Source organism: Artibeus jamaicensis, unplaced genomic scaffold (assembly GCF_021234435.1).
Source record: "Artibeus jamaicensis isolate MK-2021 breed Jamaican fruit bat unplaced genomic scaffold, CSHL_Jam_final contig_335, whole genome shotgun sequence".
NCBI lineage: Eukaryota > Metazoa > Chordata > Mammalia > Chiroptera > Phyllostomidae > Artibeus > Artibeus jamaicensis.
The window spans coordinates 3766597-3787304 of record NW_026521800.1 but is presented as its reverse complement, the minus strand read 5'-3'; the positions used below and the strand labels follow the sequence as shown (position 1 = coordinate 3787304).

At 46.1% G+C, this 20708-nt stretch overlaps 2 protein-coding genes across 2 annotated transcripts in view; one reads left to right on the top strand and one right to left on the bottom strand.

Annotated features, from left to right (window-relative positions):
• Positions 1-7860, top strand: part of TXNDC5 (thioredoxin domain containing 5) — a 29411-nt gene extending 21551 nt beyond the window's left edge. Inside the window, exons 6-10 of the mRNA XM_037141749.2 lie at positions 957-1043; positions 1669-1809; positions 4689-4771; positions 6248-6377; positions 7527-7860. Coding sequence (XP_036997644.2) covers positions 957-1043; positions 1669-1809; positions 4689-4771; positions 6248-6377; positions 7527-7649 — 564 coding nt within the window. The 3' untranslated portion in view covers positions 7650-7860. The remainder of the gene's footprint in view (positions 1-956; positions 1044-1668; positions 1810-4688; positions 4772-6247; positions 6378-7526) is intronic.
• Positions 7861-9153: 1293 nt separating this feature from the next.
• The window catches only part of BMP6 (bone morphogenetic protein 6), a 187230-nt gene continuing 175675 nt past the window's right edge, over positions 9154-20708 (bottom strand). Inside the window, exons 5-7 of the mRNA XM_037141748.2 lie at positions 11689-11765; positions 10760-10870; positions 9154-10661 (exon numbers count right to left, since the gene is read on the bottom strand). Coding sequence (XP_036997643.2) covers positions 10512-10661; positions 10760-10870; positions 11689-11765 — 338 coding nt within the window. The 3' untranslated portion in view covers positions 9154-10511. The remainder of the gene's footprint in view (positions 10662-10759; positions 10871-11688; positions 11766-20708) is intronic.

Sequence of the window (20708 nt, the reverse complement as noted above, 5' to 3'; positions counted from 1 at the left end):
TTCTTGTATCCTTACTTTAAATTACTTTTTGAACTTTGATGGGAGATTGTTTTCAGTTTACCTCAGAGTGGACACAGTCTCAGTAACTGGTCTGTCTGTGGTCCTTCATCTCTGGACAGACATGTGCCTGGGGTAGACTGGACCCCAAAATGCTTCCCCCCTCCGTTTTCATTTGAGGCTTCCTGTGCTTTAGTTCTACACTGTTAACTGCTCTCTCTGATTTTAGTCTTATCTGTTAAAGTAATATTTTTCATCCTGCTCTGCTGACACACTGAAAACAATAGTAGTCCCACATAGTTGATTTTAATGCTGGTAGAAAAAGAAAGAAGTGACTTCGATAAAATGTTTCATGAAAATGTTGAGCAGGTGGAATCTTAATAAAGATTTAAAAGAAATAAAATACCTGAAGAGCTGTGTTAGTTGGTAAATTGAGTTTATAGAACTAAGGGCATGGTGTGATGTTAATTTGACATGTCTTCAGTTTTGTTTTTATCATATACCACGTACTTCTATTTAAAACTGACTACTTACTCCTCCTTGATTTTAAAACTCCACAAGTTTGGATGGGAAACTACATTTCCAAGCTAGCACTGTGGCTGGTGCGGGCGCCTGTCACCCCGGCCAGGCCCGCCCACCCCGGGTGGCAGGCGGGGCTCCCCTTCTCCTCCTTGTTACCCTGCTCCAGGTGAAGTGTTGCTTCCTACAGGTCAGCATTTATAAGTGAGAGAAATAAATCATGCCTCTAAATCTTGTCATCCCGCTCCCTTAGCTTAAGAGTGTTTTGAGGCAGCTTTAGAAAAAGTCTCTGCAGAAACTGCCGCTTGCTGGCAGAGATGCTCTAGATCGGGGGCTTTAGAATTTTTCTTTTAAAAAAAGGACTAGTGCGTGCCCAACAGTCCACTTTTATCAGAAAGGCTCACGAAAAGACCAACTGGGGACGTGATCTCTGTTTATAGGTTGACTGCACACAGCACTATGAACTCTGTTCAGGAAACCAAGTTCGTGGCTACCCTACTCTTCTCTGGTTTCGAGACGGTAAGAAGGTATGTCTTGGTGTTGGGACAAAGTGTTTCTCTTAACCACAGTGGGCTGAGTTGTCAAGTGGCTTTCAGCAAATTGCCAGCGTGGACTGTTTGGGCACTGGTTTAAAGGAACACACGTAATGGAATAAAGGTGGCTTCTCTTAATGAATAAGATTTGGGTTGTTCAGAAAAACTGTCAGTTGTTATGCCATTTTGAAACCTTTCATGTGGCTCAGGTCATCACTAGAATAACCCAAATCTACTGTCCTAGGGTAACTGAGGTGTGATTGTGACCTCTGAGCAAGGTTAACGTTCACTCTTGGTAAGGTTCTCAGGCCCCACCTCTGTCTCTGGCTGACGGTCAGCTTCTCGGAGCATCGGAGTCAGCACCCAGGCTTCTGTGACTCAGCTCTGCAGAAGGAAGAAGCTGTAGAGTTCTCTCACCAAAGCCAAATTCTCAGTTCATAATCTGTGCTCTCCCATTTCAGTTTGAGCACACAAGCCTTGCACAGCTCGCACAGCCAGGGGAAGACCGCTGATGGGAGAGGGGGTACACATGGGCCAGTGGGGTTGGAGGAGGTGTGAGTGGTTCAAGCACTTGAGCACACTAACTCGGCCGTGTTGCTGTGTGGCCTTGTCTGGACAGCTTGACCAGTACAAGGGAAAGCGGGATCTGGACTCCCTGAGAGAGTACGTGGAATCACAGCTCCAGAGTGTGGCCAGTGGTACCCCAGAGACCGCGCAGCCCTCTGAGGCCCCGGCGCTGCCTGCAGAGCCTGAGGACAAGGTGGGTATGCACCCAGCATGGCCCACAGGGCCCTCTCCATTCTCGTCTGATGCTTGGGACAGAAGGACAATTTAAGGACAGTCCAGCCATTCAGATGGTGGTTGCCACTAATTTTTCAACACAAAGCATTTTCTTTGACTACTTTTGCATGCTTGTATGGGGTTCAAGGAAATAGGAGCTCCCCCAAATAAAGTGAGGAAAATTCTGAGTGCAGGCAGAATCCCGGAGCAGTTCCTCCCTGGGATTCAGTCATCACCGTACTTGAGGATTTTGCTGTGAAGGCTTGTCTGCTGCCGCTTGGGGCTGCATTTCTGTTCATTTCCACAATGTGCTGCAGTCATTTTACTCTGACCTGTGGTTTATGAAGACCCTGAGAGATCCACAGGAAGAGCTGTGTGCGCTGGCAGTGGAGGCACATGGCTGTAGTCTGACTCACCAAGGGGCATCTTCATTCATCCCAACAGTGTGAGGTTTCGGGTTCATTTGTTGTGTGATTGCCAAGCCCTTCTTATGTTTTAGGCACTGTCCTTGGCCACCAGGAAACAAAAGCAAAGCCATTTTCCTGCCTGGGCAGTGGTGGGTCTAGTGGGGCAACATGAGTTCACATACATGCAGGTGTCATGGGGCTATGATAAGAGTGGGTGCGGAGCTAATCACTTGTTTGAGAGGTGGGGGCAGAGAGGCAGGAAGGTTTGCCTGATGAAGAGTGTGAGCAGTACCCTTGTGGTGAGAACTAGCCATGCATTTTGGGGTGGGCAGGTGGTCGGCTGGAGGCGGGGGCAGAGAGAAAAGGGTACAGGCAGGTTGTTGGAGAGGAGCCATAGGAGCTGGTTGCAGGGGACTCTTGTCTGCTGGCCAAGGATTTTGAGCATTATTTGTAGGGATTGAATAGAGGGTTTGAGTTTTAGAAAGAGGACTGGCAACAGCATGCATGAAAGACATGGAAAACTGGGGTATTAGCTCATAAAAGATGATGAGACCCCAAACAGGCTGTGACAGTGGGAATGGAGGGAAGGAGCAGAGCCAGCGTTAGGGAGTCAGCCCTGTGAGTCCGGTGGGTGAGCACAGGCGGGGTCTGAGCTGACTCAGATTCCCGGCATATCCAGTGCACCACGGCACCAAGCACAAGGAAAGGCCAGCGTGGAGCAAGGTGATGCATTTAGTTTTCGAGATGTTGATTTTCAGGGCTGTGGTGGATATTTGGGTGGCAGTGTCCAATGGACAGGTAAATGTTATCAGTTGAGCTAAAGCAGGTTTTCTATGCTGGGTTTATGTGTATGAAGCTTAGGGAGATGCCGACACTGAAGCCGTGGGTGAAAAAGATTATTTAAGGGGAGTCAGAATAATGTTTTTGCAGGAAATCAGTGCTTGGATTTCCTAACTAAGAACCATAAGGCCTGTTTGTCAACGTGTTTGCAAACCAGAATATTTTATGTTGCTACTTTAGTTGACACAGCTAAGCTTCATAGGATGCCAGGTCCTTACCTGGGACCCCCGGGGCACTGGGGGCCGGGGGTGGGGGGGGTGGACAGGGTGAGAGGACAGCAGCCAGACATGCCTGAATGCCTCCCCAGTCACTGTCCAACCCTCAGCACTTACAGGAGCGGTCACGACTCACCGGAGCCCCCTCTCCCGGAGCCCCAGTTGTTTGAATTGAAAAACCAGTGAAGCCACCTACCTGTTCTCCCGGGGTGGGGGACTAGTGGGCCTCCTCATCCCCACAGCCCATCCCTTAGTTGGACTCTTACAGGCTGGGGACTGCCTGGGTGTCAGCTAGAAGTTGAAGTTTTGGTTTAAGAAGTAAACAAATGGTTCTGTAGCTGTTACGACCACACATGTTAAGAGTGTGTGTGTCACGGTGGTTATGAAGGTCATCCCAAATAGAGTATCATTACACACTCGGGATGTTCTCACCGAACACAGAACAGTTTCTATTTATAATAGCTTTCCAGCATTAAGTGGGTCTTTCAGTCAGTGTGGCGTCGTATTTCTGAACATAAAGAAAGATGCTGGTGTTCCACAATGGCCCCCGGCACACTCTGCCTCCCAGTCACTGACACGCGTGACTCGGCACCAGACTCGAGTGGAGCAGCCCTGGTACATTTAGTCACATGATAAATCATCCATGTTCCTGCTCTCACGAGAAAATCGCAGATGTGTTTTTGGAGAAACACAAGACATCATTCTCTGAAGAACTATTGAGATAGAGTCACTGTACAGCAGACTGCCTTGCGGCACCTTTTTCCTAATTTATCCAGCCAGAGCTTAGATGAACAGTTTTTACATTTACTTTGAATTTAAAAATGGGAAAAAGTCTTCTATGTAGAACACATTGCCTGTGCTTCTGTAATTTTTTGTAGAGTCCTTCTATAACACAGAGAAGGTCAATTTTATGAACCCATATAACACAACAGCATTCGAGTCAGGAAGAGAAGCCATATACGTACAGACTGCAGGAGGGCCAGTAAGTGGGTGTGTGGACTCTGGTCAGTGTTGCAGGCTCCACACCTGGCCAGATCCAAGCCCTGTCCACCTAGAACTGCCTGGTCCACACTGCAGGTCCCTGGAGGACAGCAGCTGCACCTGAACCCCCCTGGGCAGGTGGGGAGCAGAGCCCTGGGCTGTGACCTGCCACCTCCTCAAGGCGTCTCCTGGGCTCAGGGCCCGCGGGACCTGCGGTGGCTCTCTGCCCTTCAGAGGCCACCGCTCTTCCCTTTGGTGTAGTTTGTGAAGTGCAGGTTGTGTGGATATTTTTGAGTGACCTTGGAGGATGCATGACTGGATTTAAGAAAGTTGATTCATATTTCTGCAATCCCAAAGCATGACCCCACTGTGCTCCAAGTGATGTATTTGAATTGTGGCTTTTCCACCCCCTGAAGGGCACTGTGTTGGCACTCACAGAAAAAAACTTCGATGACACTGTCGCAGAAGGAATAACCTTCATCAAGTTTTATGCTCCATGGTAAGTGTCTCTGTAATTAGAATCTACTTTGTCCTGGCCCACTTCAATCCCATCCTATTTTTCAGCTCATTAGCCAGCCCTCCAGGCTCACTGTTGGGTGGGCATTACACTGACATCCAGGTTGTGTTGTAGGAAATAAGGAGGCGTTATCGTTATGCTACTGTGATCAGGTATGTTCAGGTTTGGTGGTATTCATAAACAGTTATCTCTGGTGAATAACATTAATTTATTTTAAAGTTCAGTCTGCTTTGGAGAAAACAGTAATGAAGGAGAATTATGATGGTCATACAAAACTTAAGTTTTATGGTATCTGTGTGCTCTTCCAAATACATGGCTTTTTTTTAAAATAAACCATGGACATCATGTTGTAGCTTTGTTCCTTAGTCTTTCTACATGTTATAGAGAAATCCAGTGGAGCTCAGCCTTCTGGTAGTGCCATTCAGTATGTCACCTGATCACCTGCCAGCCTCCTGCTCCGGGGTTCAGGAGCCGGAGCAGAGAGGGCCCGTGTGCACGTGGTCTGAGAACAAGGCAACCCAAAGGGATGGGAAGATGAGAGGTCCCAGACTTCCCAGGAGCTACTGTAACTCGACATGTCCTTTAATTTCTTGAATCCTCAGTGTCCTCAGCTGTAAAATTGAAGAAGGTTTTGTCTTCACAAATGAAACATTCCCTTTGGGAAAACAGAGTGCTAAGGAGAGTATTAGATTCTGTATTTCAAAGTGAACAAGTAAGGTCACCACATGTCACATTTGTTCTTCAGTCTGTTTCATTTTGGATATTTTTGTGAGAAACCACAATAACAGATAAAAAGTTAATGAGCACATGACTCGTATGAGTTGTGCAGTTTTAGGTCTTAAAAAATAAGAAACACTAGTAAATACTGCCTTTAAAACTGTTTTCTAGTTTTTAAAAAACCTAAAGCTGTAGATCAAGTTTAAGACAGAAGCTCCCCTTTCACTGAAGGGCAGCAGGGCCCTGTGGTTGGGGGGGGGGGGTCAGGAAAGGGCCGGCAGAGGGGAACGTTGAAAGAAACTTGGTTGCAGCCTTGGTGCTCACACCAGATCACTGACGTGGAAGGGGAGCTGAGATGTTTTGAAATGTTGAGACCACGAACGATCAAATCTAAAATGTTTTTGGCATTCAAGTAATTTAAAAAATAAATGTTTGGAGCCTGTTTTGGTTCCCGTTTATTTCCTTCTGCCCATGGTGCATTCATAAGCCAGTTAGCCCGATTTACCGTATCATGGAAATGGTTTCAGAATCCAACTGTTTTCAGACCAGCTTGCTTCTCTCAGGTTATCCAGAAGTCTACTTCAGATTGACTTTGACTTCCTTGCTTAGGATGGAGAGGAAGAGAATGGGAGAATGCGGAGTTTTATACATTCTTAGACAATTGTTGACTGCCTCAAAGCTTGACTTTGGCAGTGAAATGGGCCCAGCACTTCAACAAGGCTGTCGTTGTTCTGTTTCTAGGTGTGGTCATTGTAAGAATCTGGCTCCTACTTGGGAGGAACTCTCTAAAAGGGAATTCCCTGGTTTGGCAGAGGTCAAGATTGCTGAAGTGGATTGTACGGCGGAACGGAATATTTGCAGCAGGTTCTCGGTGGGTCCCTGGATGGAAGGAAGTGCTTACGGGCACGCTGTTGTTGGGGGCAGATCCCGGCAGGGCGGGAATTTGGTATTGTGGACTCAACCAAGATCACTCGCACTGCCCTCATTCCTCGACAAAGCACTTTTTGTGTCCTTTTTAGGTGTTCTGTTTTTTTCATTTTGAAAAGCAAGAGTCGCTCGCTAAAAGAAAGCCTTTCTCCCTCTGCTACTACACACGTTTCAGTGGGGTTGGGAGGCCTCAGCTTGTGGGTGTGAGGCTGGGAAGCGACTGAGACTCCACACTGGGGGTGTGTGGGCTGCCGCCCAAATGCACGTTCTCAGTGGCACAGCAGTCAGATGCTCTGCAGCCTTCGTCATAGATACCTAAGTGGCTCATTTTTTTGGCATGAGCCAGCATTCTGAAGTACAACATCTAAACATTTGAATGTAAACTTCCACCTGAGAGGGCCATACCAAAAGCCAGTCTTGGGTTTGGATTGTTTACGTAACAGCTGTCTTTTTTCTGAGCTCTTTGCACCATCTACTAGCCTGTAAGATTTGTAATTTATATTTTTCTTTTGTGCTGTTTTCTTAAAACACTGGAGGCTTCTAATGTTTATTACCTCATCAGATTGACATAGATGTAGCATAGACATTTTTTAGTTATTAGAAGATACCAGTTATTATTTTTTATGTGTGCTTTAAAATTCTCAAAAGAGAAAAGAAGTGAGTTGCAGCTGAAAAATATATCTCCTTATGGCTCTTGCTACTACTCAGTATGGCCCACTGAGCAGCCTGGGTATCACCAGGAAGCTTGTCAGAGATGCAGAGCTCCAGGCCCCACACCGACCTGCTGCACCGGCAGGTGCACCCTCGCCGATCCCCAGGGCAGCGTGTGCGTGAGAAAGATGGAGGTTTCCACTTTCGGGGGACGGCAGCCCTTTCACGCTGGTCTTGAATGTAGATTGAAAAGTGAATAAATAGCCCCGGGTCTTTGATTTCTGAACTGTCCAATACTTTTTAAATAGTCTGTTCACTTAAAAAATTTAACCATAGACTTTCCTGACCACTAACAGTAGGTGGGGTTTTTTTGGTTTTAGTTAAGAAATAGTTTGTATATGATTCAGACCACTGTTTTTCAAACTGAATCTTTTCTTTAAAGGTACGAGGCTATCCCACATTGTTGCTTTTCCGTGGAGGGAAAAAAGTCAGTGAGCACAGCGGAGGCAGAGACCTTGAATCGTTGCACCACTTTGTTCTGCGCCAGGCAAAAGACGAACTATAAAAACGCAGGTGGAAGTCACCTGTCCTGCCTGGCCTCCTGGACCCAGCGTGGAGGAGCCATGTCATGCGGGTGTCACGGAGTTTCAAGTGGTGGTTGTTTAGAAAGCTGAATATACTGAACTTGTGGTATCTTCTTTGTGTGTGTGTTTTTAAGTCAACACACTCTACAGATGCTTTATTAAGTTTCTCTAAGTAAATAATGTAACTCATGACCCCTTTGCAAACTAAATATTTTCAGTGGTAATCTTTCATCCCCCTTAACGTTCTCTTGATGGAATCTAAATGGTTTCCTTTGAGACTAACGTAGAGTTGAGGAAAATCAAATTGCTGGATTGTTTTTGGCACCTGAGTGACTTTGGTGAGAGAAAGCATCATCCAAAGCCTAGTTGTTGTTTTGTTTGTTTGTTTGTTTTTTCAAAGCCTAGTTTTGAATTGCCCGTGAGCCTGCAAAGGGGGCCGTGCGGCGGTATTGATGGGCCTCTGATATGAAGGTCACAATTGACTTACTAATGATGTGGTTGGTCTGTAGCGTGGGGCAGATTTAAAAACAAAACCCCACACCTCTAGAAGATACCTTCACACCACTCCCGGATTTTGTTTCTGTTAGTACTTCTCTCATTGTGAGAGGTTTGCCATAATGAAAGCAGTGGTACTTCAGACATGTGCCTGAGTAAGATAACGCTGATGCCATAATCTTACATCTGTGTCAGTATTTGTCAAGTCAGTCATTACTGTTCAAGGGATATAATTCTGTTTGCTTCTCATGGGTGAAAGATTTCATTAGTTATGTTAATTAACATTAAGTCAGGATTCATGTGAAGGTATTTAAGTCCATGTTGAAGTCCATGTTTAAGATTTGATATCTCCCATGGAAAATGTGGGCATGGGAAGTTCCACAAGGCTGGTCCTGACTGTTCTATTAAATCATATGAAGATTCTGGTTGGATTTGTCCTGAGGCAAGAGGACTACAGGAGCTTTTCCAGTCCTGGAATTAGGGACCGGGGGAAGCCTGCAGCCTCCCTACAGGGCCCAGCTGGAGGCAGTTTCCGCTCTGCCCCCAGATGGTCCTTTCAGAGGTGCACTGCGAATCATCTGCCTTCACGGAGGTCAGCCCTCTGCTCCAGGAGAGTGGGCTTAACTTGACCTAAAGACCAAAGAATGAAGTGGGCAGAGCAGAGTCACAGCTAAAGCAGGCTGTGCTACCATCATTGCTAGCCTAGCGTCCTTATAATTCAAGCCATCCTGGTTATTAAGCATTTTTACCATCACCCTTGGAAATAAGTAACCACAGGACTAGGCTTCCTTAAAATAGGCACCTGTATGTTCTTTGCTGTCAGTTGACTTCTCACAACACCCCCTCTGTGTCCATCACTGGTCACCCCACCCGCTCTGCTTGGGGGATCTGGTCACTTGGCACAAAGGAACTGATGGTACGAATCTTAGAAATGAGACCACGTCTGCTGTCTGCGGCAGGTGACAACGGAGCAGCGTCTCGACCAGCCTCTGCCTTAAAGGAAATCTTTATTAATCATGTATGGTTCACAGATGTTCTTTTAAAAAACCCAGCTTTCTGGAGAAGCACAATCCTCATGAGTGGCTTCAGCTTTGCATCACGAGTCTTGTATTGAAAAAAATCAAAGTGGTACAATTTGTTTACACTATGATACTTTCTAAATAAACTCTTTTTTTAAAAAAAAGTCTGGTCTTAAATGTTACAGCGAAACAGATATAAAATAGACAATAAATTACAGTTTATATTTACAAAAAAGCTGTTAAGTGCAAGTATAGATCATAAATGTATTATTTAATCAGTTTAGTATGAAATTGATTTCCCAGTACATGAAAAAAGACATTTAAAAGATATTCTAAGATTTCATCTGAGTCTTGCTTTCTACAAGAGAAAACTGATTTCGGTTCATAAACAGCATGGCCACCCAATCCTGTTCCTCAAGGCTAGGAGCCCCTTTCTCAGTGCATTTCCTTGACTGGTTCTCACCTGCCACATGGTGTGCTGTGTAGTAAAAGGGAAAGAACTGTTTTACTGAAATAGGTGAGATATTAGAGCCAGCGGTCCTGAAGTTAATGTGCTTTTCAGAGAGCCGTTCCAAAAAAAGAGCTGCAGGGCTGCCTTCACATGTCGCACGGTTACAGTGATGGCTATCAGAGATGCTTCTCAGCCCTGGCGGCCTCTCCTTGAAGTAGGAGCGGGTACTTTTGGTACTAGCAAAGAAAACAGCAAACGGGACAGCTGAGGTGTGGAAACCGCATAGCTCTCACACCAACGAAATGCCAGCACAAACATGGAACAGCAATTACTGGGACAAAAGGCACTTCCACATGGCCCTGGTTATGGCTCGGGCTGTTGATCCTATATGAAATTGACCTTCCTGTGAAAGAAATCAATGAATAGAGGCATCCCCTCCCAATTTCTGTTAACTATAAAATCTATTTTTGAGCAGCGTCACTAAACTGGCTGATACTTTAGCCAAGAATACTTCTTTCAGATTATTTTCCTTCTTTACTCAGTAATACCACGAACAGCTTGATGTAAAGCTAACACTAATTTTGGTGGACATTTATGGGGGAAGAAGAACCCTTCAAAGTTACATTTCTGCAGTTACCAGACTTTATGCTATGGACATTCAAACAGCTTCCAGCAAACCAACTACTCACGCTATTTTCTATGTGAGCAAATCAGTACTGAAGCCCTTTAAAATCTTCCTTGGGCAGTAAGGCACCAACCGGCATGAGGTGGTTCAAAGTCATCATCCCACTTCCACTGTGCTTCTGTGAGCTTTTTAAGGCAGAGATGTAATCTAGGAATCCAAGGCAGTATTTGCGTCCCCAGCAACTAGTTTCAAGTTAGTGGCACCCACAAGCTCTTACAACCATATTCCTGTATTTTTTCAAGATGACGTTGGAGTTGTCATCAAAGTAAAGAACTGAGATGGCATTTAGTTTAGTTGGCGCACAGCATGGTTTGGGGACATACTCAGGATTCATAAGGTGAACCTGTTCCAAAACAGAAGGAGGAAAAGTTTCCATTAGAAAGTGTACCTGGTCTTGGCTTACACCTTCCTATAAAGTGGCAAAGATCTCTGAGAGCTCACCAGTGTCTGTACAATCGCGTGGTTCGTCGCGTTCATGTGTGCGTTGAGTGGGAAGGAGCATTCTCCGTCACAGTAGTTGGCAGCATAGCCCTTGGGTGCGATGATCCAGTCCTGAATTCAAAGCAAGAGGAAGCACCAGAAAGGTGGTTAACACACAATACTTATGTCATCTGTGCTGTCAATAATCCTGTGAGGAAAGTTACATGGACAGGAAAGGAGACACGGAGGAAGGTCAGTTTCACATCAAGTGGCAAAGCTAGGGTGTGAACCGGTCCATCCGACTCCGGAGTCCCTGCTCCTCCCACAGGCCCACACGGCATTTAGCTGCTACCCGGGAGCACAGAGGTGGCTGGCTTTAGGTACTAGGACCCAGTGGAGCCTCTCCAGGAGCCCAGGGTACTCCCTGTCATCATACCACATACATATGGAAACTATCTTCTGTCACTGTCACCCGTAATTTACCTCTTACAAACTAGTGGTGGCTCTCAGGTGTGGGGCAGAATATCTGTGCTCTTCTAGATAGTTTGAGCCAATTTATAGCTGACACAGAAATTTTGGTCCATTTTCCCAACTCTTTCTCAATATGATTAAAATTTGTTTAAATGCCCAAATGTATATACATACCCTGTGGATTTTGAAAGAATGAAGAAAGAGTGTTGAGAAATGTGACTATCAATTCTGTGGTACACACAGCTGGGGAGCCCTGGGCTTCCTGGAAAGGTGCCAGAAGGGCTGGGTGCACCAGTAGTCCAAACCTTCCCCCACCTCATGCCAAGAGCCTGGGCATTTGGAAGGGCTCCTAAGTTCCTTCGTGGGAGACACCATCGTAGTTCTAAAGCTTAAGGTCATTGATGACGGCTTCTGCCATGAAGGTGAGATGAGACTGCTGAGAAAGGAACTTTGTCTCTCCCGTTGTTCTGAGAACTCACCTGCCATCCCAGGTCTTGGAAGCTCACGTAAAGCTCATGCTTCCTGCACGCTGTTTTTAATTCACTGCTGTTATAATCTGTTGGAGGAGATCAAAAGATGCACCCATTAACTCATTCATTCCCTCGCCAGGTATTTACTAGGCTCAGGATAGCAGCAAACCAGGCCCCTGCTAGACACAAAGTTAGTCACCAAACAGCTCCATCAGGTTCCTAATTGCTTGGGGGGTTCACACTCTCTGTCTTGTCTACTGTGGGCTTAGTGCTGGACACACTTGAATAATATATAATATGGACTTAAATGGACTCCTTTAAGCAACATGTTTGCTGTGAGCCTCTTATGTGCAAGCTCCATGGAGGGGGTGTGCCAAGATGCCCAAAACACTCCAGGCTCCTGACTTGGAAGACATCATATTTACAGTAAAAGTTTATTATCCTGGGCAGGGACAGTGTTGAAGCTGCACAGGGGCCTTAAAGATAGCTGCTGGGCCAGGAAAGTGTCCTGGAGGAGGAATAATGGAGTGGGCCCTGAGTGGGAGGCCCAGGAGTGACGGATTGAGGGAGACTGCACAGAAGGGGCAGGTCTCCCCTGCACTGTCCTCCAGTCTCACTGCCCAGGGTGAGCCCTTTGCCCTGTACTTAAGCAACAACTCCTAAGCCAGCAGTGCCCCATAAGAATCTGCTGAACTGTATATACTGCTGTGTGCAATTCAGGAGCCACTGGCCTCGTTTAACCTAATCACTGGCAAGAGGGCACTGGCAGTGCCCTGGTTCATTTAGGCCAAAGGGAGCAGCTCTTGTGTGATGTGCCTTCTGCTAGGCACCACGGTAAAAAAGGAAGATAAGTTAGAGAATGCTTCCATCCTCCAGGAACTTAGGGAATCAGAAGGGCGATGTGAGACATGTACCCACCTAACTTAAACACAAAACAGTATGAATGTTACAGGAAAGGCCAGAGGGAAGTCCCACTGCAAGTTCAGGATGGGAGCAAGAGGAAAAGAGAGCAATTCTATTTAGATGCATTTAAGGATATGAAGAGGAGTCAGGGGATATAGAGCTGGAGAAACTTTATCTTGATTGGTGGAGAGCACTAACCAAAATTATTTGGACTTCCTACCACAGGCATTAAATGAGCCTTTGTAGGTTTCTGAGTCAGGGAGTGAAATGTTCCAAACTGGGATTCTAAAGCATTGATCTGACGATAGTAGTGCTTGAGAGTTCCAGAGAGGGGAGAGAGATGCGAGGTAAGAAGAATTTGGAGGAAGGTTCTTAATCTAAAATGGACTTTGATAGATGTGAGAGCCTAAGTCCATTTGCATGGGACCTCTGTCCTTTTTAGTTACATGAGCCAATAAGTGACCTGACTGCTGCTTACAGCCTGTTTGAGCTGGGTCTTCTGTTTCTTGTGCTCCTGGACCCCCTGGCCCTGAGGCAGGGCCCAACACACAGTCCTCTCAATTTTGTAAGGGAAGGAGACAAGCGGTACCCGCTCAGCTCAGCGACCTATCCTGGAGGAGAGAGGCTACTTTTCTAAGGTGTTTTCTAATTCTAAACTTATTCATTCTCCCCACCTGCTCTCTTCAACCTCACAGAAGCCCCCTTACTATAATTTAAAGGACCTACAAGAAGTGAAGGCAAAACCACACAGGAGGGACATTTTCACAAGGCAGAATACCACAGACCCTCTCAGCAAAAACAGACAGGTACCCACCAATACCACACAACAAGACAAACACCTCCAGCTGAAAATAATCCTTCAACAAAAAAAACCAACCACACAAAGAAAGAAAGTATCCTGAGAGAAGATTTATAGTGCCAGACAGAGAAAATATAGGACTACAGGGACTGTAGGCAAGAGTAGTCTCTAAATGGGGTTACAAAAATAATACATAATGAAAGATAAAATAAGAAATAGAATCCTAAAGCAAGAACATTGTGGACAAAGAAGATAAATAATGGGTGACTTAGAAACAAAACCAAATAAAACTTTATAAAAACCATAATAATTGAAAATAACAACAAAATGGATGGGTTAAACATCAGGTTAGATATAACTGAAGAGAGAATGAAAGAACTGAATAATAGCCTTGGCTGGAGTAGCATAGTGGACTGAGCACCGACCTGAGAACCAGAGGGTCACTGGTTCAAATCCCAGTTGGGGCACATGCATGGGTTGTGGGTCAGGCCCCCAGCATGGGATGCAAAAGAGGCAACTACACATTGATATTTTTCACCCTCCCTTACCCTCTCTCTAGAAAATAAATTTTAAAAATCTTGTAAAAAGTCTTCCAGCCAAGATGGAGGTATAGGTAGACATACTATGCCTCCTCGCATAACTTAAGTAAGGACAACAACAATTTAAAAACAAAAAAACAACCAGTACTGACAGAAAACTGAACTGTATGGAAGTCTAACAACCAAGGAGTTAAAGAAGACACACTCATCCAGACTGGTAGGAGGGGTAGAGTTGGGGAGCTGGGCTGAGAGGACTCCAGGCAGGGCAGCTGGTGGACCCTGGGCCCACAAAGTGGCAGTTGGCGGACCCCAGGTGCACAAAGCAGCAGCTGGCAGACCCAGCAAAATGGTGAATTGTGGAGGGGCTTGGTGCACAAGGTGGCTGGCGGCCAGACGGCCCCACATTCATGCACAGATAAACCAGGAGAAACTGGGGAGCAAGACAGACTGTGCAACCCAGAGTCTCAGCACAGGGGAAATAAAGCCTCAAAATGCTGATTAAAAACACCTGTGGGGGTTGAGGTGCCGGCAGAAATTCCCAACCCCACAGGAGAGTTCGTTGGAGAAATCCACAGGGTCCCGGGATGTACACAAATCCACCCACCTGGGAATCAGCACCAGAAAGGCCCTATTTGCTTGCAAGAAGTGGGGAAAGTGACTGAAAGCCAGCTGAGAATGGAGCAAGCACCACTGTTCCCTCTCTGACCCCTCCCTCACGTACATTGTCACAACCCAGCCACTGAGTTTCCTTACCCTGGTGAACATATAAGGCTCTGCCCCTCACTATGTAACAGGCATGTCAAGACTAAAAGTAAAAATGGCCCAAACAAAAGAACAGATCAAAGCTCCAGAAAAAATACAACTAAGCGATGAAGAGGTAGCCAACCTATCAGATGCACAGTTCAAAACACTGGTAATCAGGATGCTCACAGAATTGATTGAGTTTGGTTGCAAATTAGATGAAAAATGAAGGCAATGCTAAGTGAAATAAAGAAAAATGTACAGGGAACCAATAGTGATGGGAAGGAAACTGGGACTCAAAGCAATAGAGTGAACCAGAAGGAAGAAAGAAACATCCAATCAGCAAAGAATGAAGAAACAAGAACTCAAAAAAAAAATGAGGAAAGGCTTAGGAACCTCCAAGAAATCTTTAAACGTTCCAACATCAGAATTATAGGGGGTACCAGAAGGGGAAGAGGAAGAGCAACAAGTGGAAAAGTTACTTGAACAAATAATAAAGGAGAACTTCCCAATATGGCAAAGGAAATAGACTTCCAGGAAATCCAGGAAGCTCAGAGAGTCCCAAAGAAGTTGGACCCAAGAAGGAATACACCAAGGCACATCATTATTACATTACCCAAGATTAAAGATAAGGAGAGAATCATAAAAGCAGCAAGACCAAATAAGAGAGTTACCTACAAAGGAGTTCCCATTAGACTGTCAGCTGATTTCTCAAAAGAGACCTTCCAGGCAAGAAGGGGCTGGAAAGAGGTACTCCAAGTCATGGAAGGCAAGGACCTACATCCAAGATTGCTCTCTCCAGCAAAACTTTCATTTAGGATGGAAGGGCAAATAAAGTGTTTCTCGGATAGGTCAAGTTAAAGGAGTTCATCATCACCAAGCCTTTATTATATGAAATGTAAAATGAACTTATCTAGGAAAAGGAAGATAAAAAACATGTACAGTAAAATGACAGCAAACTCACAATTATTAACAACCACACCAAAAACATATTAAGCAACTAGCTAGAACAGGAACAGAATCACAGAAATGGAGAGCACTTGGGGGGTTATCAACAGGGGAGTGGGAGGGGGAGAGAGAGGGAAAAGGTACAGAGAATAGGTAGCATAGATGGAGGTAGAAAATAGACAGGGAGAGGGTAAGAATAGTATGGGAAATGTAGAAGCCAAGAACTTGTAAGTACGACACATAGACATGAACTAAAGGGGGGAATGTGGGTGGGAGGGGGTGTGCAGGGTGGAGGAGAGTGAAGGGGGGAAAATGGGACAACTGTAATAGCATAATCAATAAAATGTATTTTTAATTTTTTTTAAAAAAATAATTGAACAATATATTTGAAGAAACTTCCAGAAACATAGCCCAGGGTCAAATGGACAAAAACTATGGCTATCTGTAAAGAGATACGGAATACAGAATACAGAATAAAGGCTCCAATGTTATTTCTGATAGGAATCTCTGAAGAAACTAATTGGGAGAAGTCATAGTTGAAGACATAAATGTGAATTTTCTAGAACTGAAGAAAGGCAATTTTCTTCAAATTGAGAAGGTACAGTGAGTCCTGAACAGAGTAAATAAATTCCTATCTAGCCACATCTGGTGAAACTGTAGTATATCAACACATAGAGACAATTCTTACAAGCAAACCTGAGAGGAACAGAAAATTACCTACAAAAGAACACAAAGTAGACCAATAGCAAATTTCTCAATAGAAATACAGAACATAAAAAAAAAAACAAAACTATGCCATCAACCCATGACTCCATACACAGCTGCAGCAGACATTTATTGTTTTGCCTACGCAGCTTCCGGGAAACTGCTCATTCAGGGGAATTCCTAGATTGGTGAATCGAGGTCCCATTTCCCACAGCAGATAGCTACTGTCATTGTCCGCCGGCAGAGTACAGGCTCCTGACTTCATTAAAGCCCATCCAATGCACCCACTTCTGAGTGAGTCAGGGGGAACCTGAGAATGGCTGGCACGGCAGCAGGCGTTCAGGGTGATGGCCCTGTGGCAGCATTCAAACTCCACTGTTCCCATGAGCAGGTTCAAGCTAGAATCTGATTCTGAGTTTTGCTTGCCAGTCTCATTGGTTGGGTTGGTACATTTAAATTATTTTTCACTTTAAGTAAGTTCGAGTTTGCTTCTATTCTGTGTAATCAAGAGCCCTGACTAGCTAAATTATTGTTTATGGTTAGAGAATAGGGAGCACAGGGTGCAGTGAGCTCATTCTCTCCTACAGGGTTGATAAGCCCATCTTTCTGTTGAAGTGTCTTCTAAGCAGAGACCTGAAGAAACTTCAGGAGCGAGGCAGGAGTCTATCTGAGGGAAGAATAACAAACGTGAAGGCCTTAAGGAAGTAGCCTGCTCGGTATAGTCCAGGAGCAGTGTGATGGAGGCTGCTATGTGTTTACTGAGAATCCACATCCTCTGTCTACCCTAAGGCACACAGCTTTCTGACATTTCCCACTGCATTTAGGCCGCGTGCTGAGTTCTGCCTGTGAACTCGGGGAGAAGGGAGGTATGCCCCTCCCAGGCCCAGCCTCCTAAGCTCACCTGCAGCATTCCACCTGCTCCCTCCTCTCCTGCCAGCTACACACAAGGGCCAGGCTTCTGAAGACGCCAAGGCCCTGGTCCCCTTGCACTCCTGAAGGAGTCCTAGGTTATATAAGTTATCTGATCCCCCTGCTTATAGTTTCAGTCTGGAATGTTCCATTCCCAACCACGTTGGGCCTGTGTCCCCTAAAATGAACTTCCTTTAAAAGGACTTCTCTGTGCTGGGGACCAAGATCTCACCCAAATCAAACTTGGAATTGTTGGCAATGTGAAAGACAGGTTTCCTTCCAGGTCAGTGAACACGGGCAGCATAATATAATAAAGAATATATCCGGTCTTTTTCCTGGATCCTGGCACAGAAGAACAAAAACCATGACATTTCCTAATTGATAATTCTGACATATGGTGGGGCCCTAGATAGCTTCAGGATGAGGCTGGTCTTCAGAAAGACCAACCACATGATTAGAGAGTTGGAATTTTGGGCTGGCCTGGCTACTGTGAGGGGAGATTGAGTTCAATCATGTGGCCAGTGATTTAATCAGCCATGTACAGTAATGAGACCTGTATGAAAACCCTGGATACTGAGGCTTTGTGGAACTTTGGGGTTGGCAAACACATTGGGAGAGCGAACTGCCCAGATTTCATGAGGAGAGGGCATGGAAACTCCATGTCCACCCCCGGCCTCACACGCCCACCCCGAAGAGCTTGCCCTGTATATCTCTGCATGTGGCGCTTCCTCCTGGGCATCCCTTACAATAAAACTGTAATCCTAAGTATAGCGCTTCGCTGAGTTCTGTGAGTTGCCCTAGTGAATTATCAAACCTAGAAGGGGTCATGGGGACCCCTCAGTTTGTAGCTAAGTCAGGCATAACTGGTGGACCGGGGACCCCATCTGCAGCTGGCATCCGAAGCGAAAGCAGTCTTGCTGGGGACCTTGCCTGTGAGCTCACGGTGTCTGTGTTAACTCCAAGTGGTTAGTGTTAGGACTGAATTGGATTGCAGAGGTGTCAGAACAAAGACTGGGACAACTTCTGCATGTCTGGATTTCCAGTTTCTTCTGCTGGATGGGACCAAGATGACACAGTGAAGAACTTCACTTCTGCCTTCAGCACAGTTCTTGTTGTTGGAACCCACAGCTAATTTGACCCTCTCAATGCTCAATGAAGGGAACTTTCTGGGCAAGAACAGCTATTTCTTGTAGAGCTACATATTGCCATTTTTTGTTGTTAAGTAAAAACTGTGGCCAGAGAGAGGAAGGGAGGAATTTGGCTTTCCTGTTTTTCTTCTTACAGACACTTCCAGGCCACACTTCAGTCTCCTTATAACTCCATGTTAAGTGCTGGCAAAGAATGTATAAATATTTGTGAAAGTCCGTGCTCCTCAAGACAATGTCTGCTGCTCAGGGGACAGGATCCTACCCTGAGGTTGGCAGTAGAATTACACTGCCACTCATTGTTTCATTTTGTTCTGAGGGATTCGCAGATTGCAGAAAAGCATTCTCTCCTCCCCCAGGCCCGCCTCCCCTTGATATTTGGTTAGACAAATGGTCTGGGTGGAGCCAGTGAATATTTATGCAGTTAAAATTTAACAGGCACACAGCCACTCCCATGGGATAAAGGAAGGCAACACAGCTTTGTCCAAATGGTTCCCCAGTGGAGGGCAGGGCAGAGAAAAGAAGCCATAGAGCTGAGGAGATGCAAACAAGCAAACGGACAGGCAGACCAGAGCAATGCACCAGGCTGACAAAACCATCCCCAGGGCAGCGGTCCTTGGTCTGACTCATGGGCCACCTGTTTCTGAATCATGAGAACCATCAGGGAGCTTGAGCCTCCTCCCAGACCTGCAAGTCAGACGGTTGGGAGCGAGTCCTCTGCTGCCCAGGCGAGCCTGTGGACACTAGCCCTTGACACACGCACAGCCCTCTAGATGAGAGGCTCACATGTAGGTGGTGGCATCACCCCATCCCCACATGGTCTGTCTTCAGACACCAGCTCTCCTTGCACCTCCCTGGCACGTGGCTATGGGGAAGGCCGGTCTTGGTTCCGGGAGAAATTTTGAAGGTATCTGGCTTTTCCAGTGTTGAATATAATAGTGAAATCTGGTTCTCAAATCATTCCATGTGATTCTTTGGCCTAAGAGTGGAGGGGCAGGGCAAGCGCCAGTGACCCCATGGGATTCTGGCCCACCCAGACCAGGCTGAAGACGGTCATCTCGAGTAACCTGGACAAGTAGGACCCAGCCATAAATGGGTTTGGTTTGAGCAAAAACTGTTAAGTGATTAGGCGACAAAATGTAACAGTCATAACCTCCTTCCCCCCGAGGATGCTACTCTTCCATAACCAGAAGCAGGCAGCCGGTGCCCTGGAACAGGGGGAAGCCAGCTCCCCACCAGACTTGCAAGCTGCCAGCTCTCAGAAGTGTACTGATAACCCCCAGTGGCGCTGCTTCACCAGTCCCCTTTCATAAACTGCTTCAGTAGGGAGAGCTACAGATATGATTGGTTTAAAAAGCCCCCATCCTTCCTCTCATCTCCAAATGAGCATCACAAACATTTAAACAGGGGTTTAAAATGGAAATTTCTATTGGTTTCATCTCACTGTGTGAGGCAGGTGTGGACCGTCACAGAGGGAGTTTCAGAGGCTCCACCTGGGGAGAGGGGAGAAACTTCATAGTTCCAAGGCAGACCTGCCTGGGGGCCCTTTTGTGAAGATCCAATCTGTCAGCAGCACATGCGTGCTCTGTCATGGGAAAGCTACAGTGACTGCCACGCAGACAGGCACGGGCCCTCTCAGAAAGAAGGGCAAGTAGAAGGGAGTTGGGGCAAGAGGGCCAGGCTGCAGTGCCCACAGTGTGTCTTTATTAAGTCTTTATTGTTCCAGCACTTTGTCAAGGGAGGTTTGCATCTCATCCAGGCCTTCCAAATGATTACACCAGTGTTACAGAAACACACCAGAGTATCATGTCCATTGCTAATCATTGAACTGGTAACCAGTGCCCTACATTTTGCACCATGGCTGGTGACAAGAGGGCTTGGGGTAGTCCAGTCAATTGTTTATCTTTGAATGAAGCATCAGCTCCATCAGTGGCTGTCACCTCATGTTCCCAAGCCTCAGGTGCATTTTCATTATTTGTCATTCTGGGTTACCTGGGAGCTAGGAATACCTAGGAGGTGCTGCTGGGAGGCTGGTGCAAAATGAGCTGGAGGAAGATATGTTTTCCCGAAGTCCAGCTGATAACAGGAGAGTATAGTGATCAGGAATCTTGTCCTTAAACTTCAGATACAACTAAATTTCCACAACTGAGAGTCCTGCTTGGAGGGTGGGAGTGGGGGGATCAGTCAAATCTGGGTGGGCCGCCCGGGACCAATGCTACAGCTCTACCACACAGAGCTCTTCACTAACCCCTGTGTTCATCCTCATTCCCATCTTCCTGTCCCCACTACACCACCTGGTCCCCCTTCTGTTTCATTTCTACAGTCCACACAGGCTAGGCT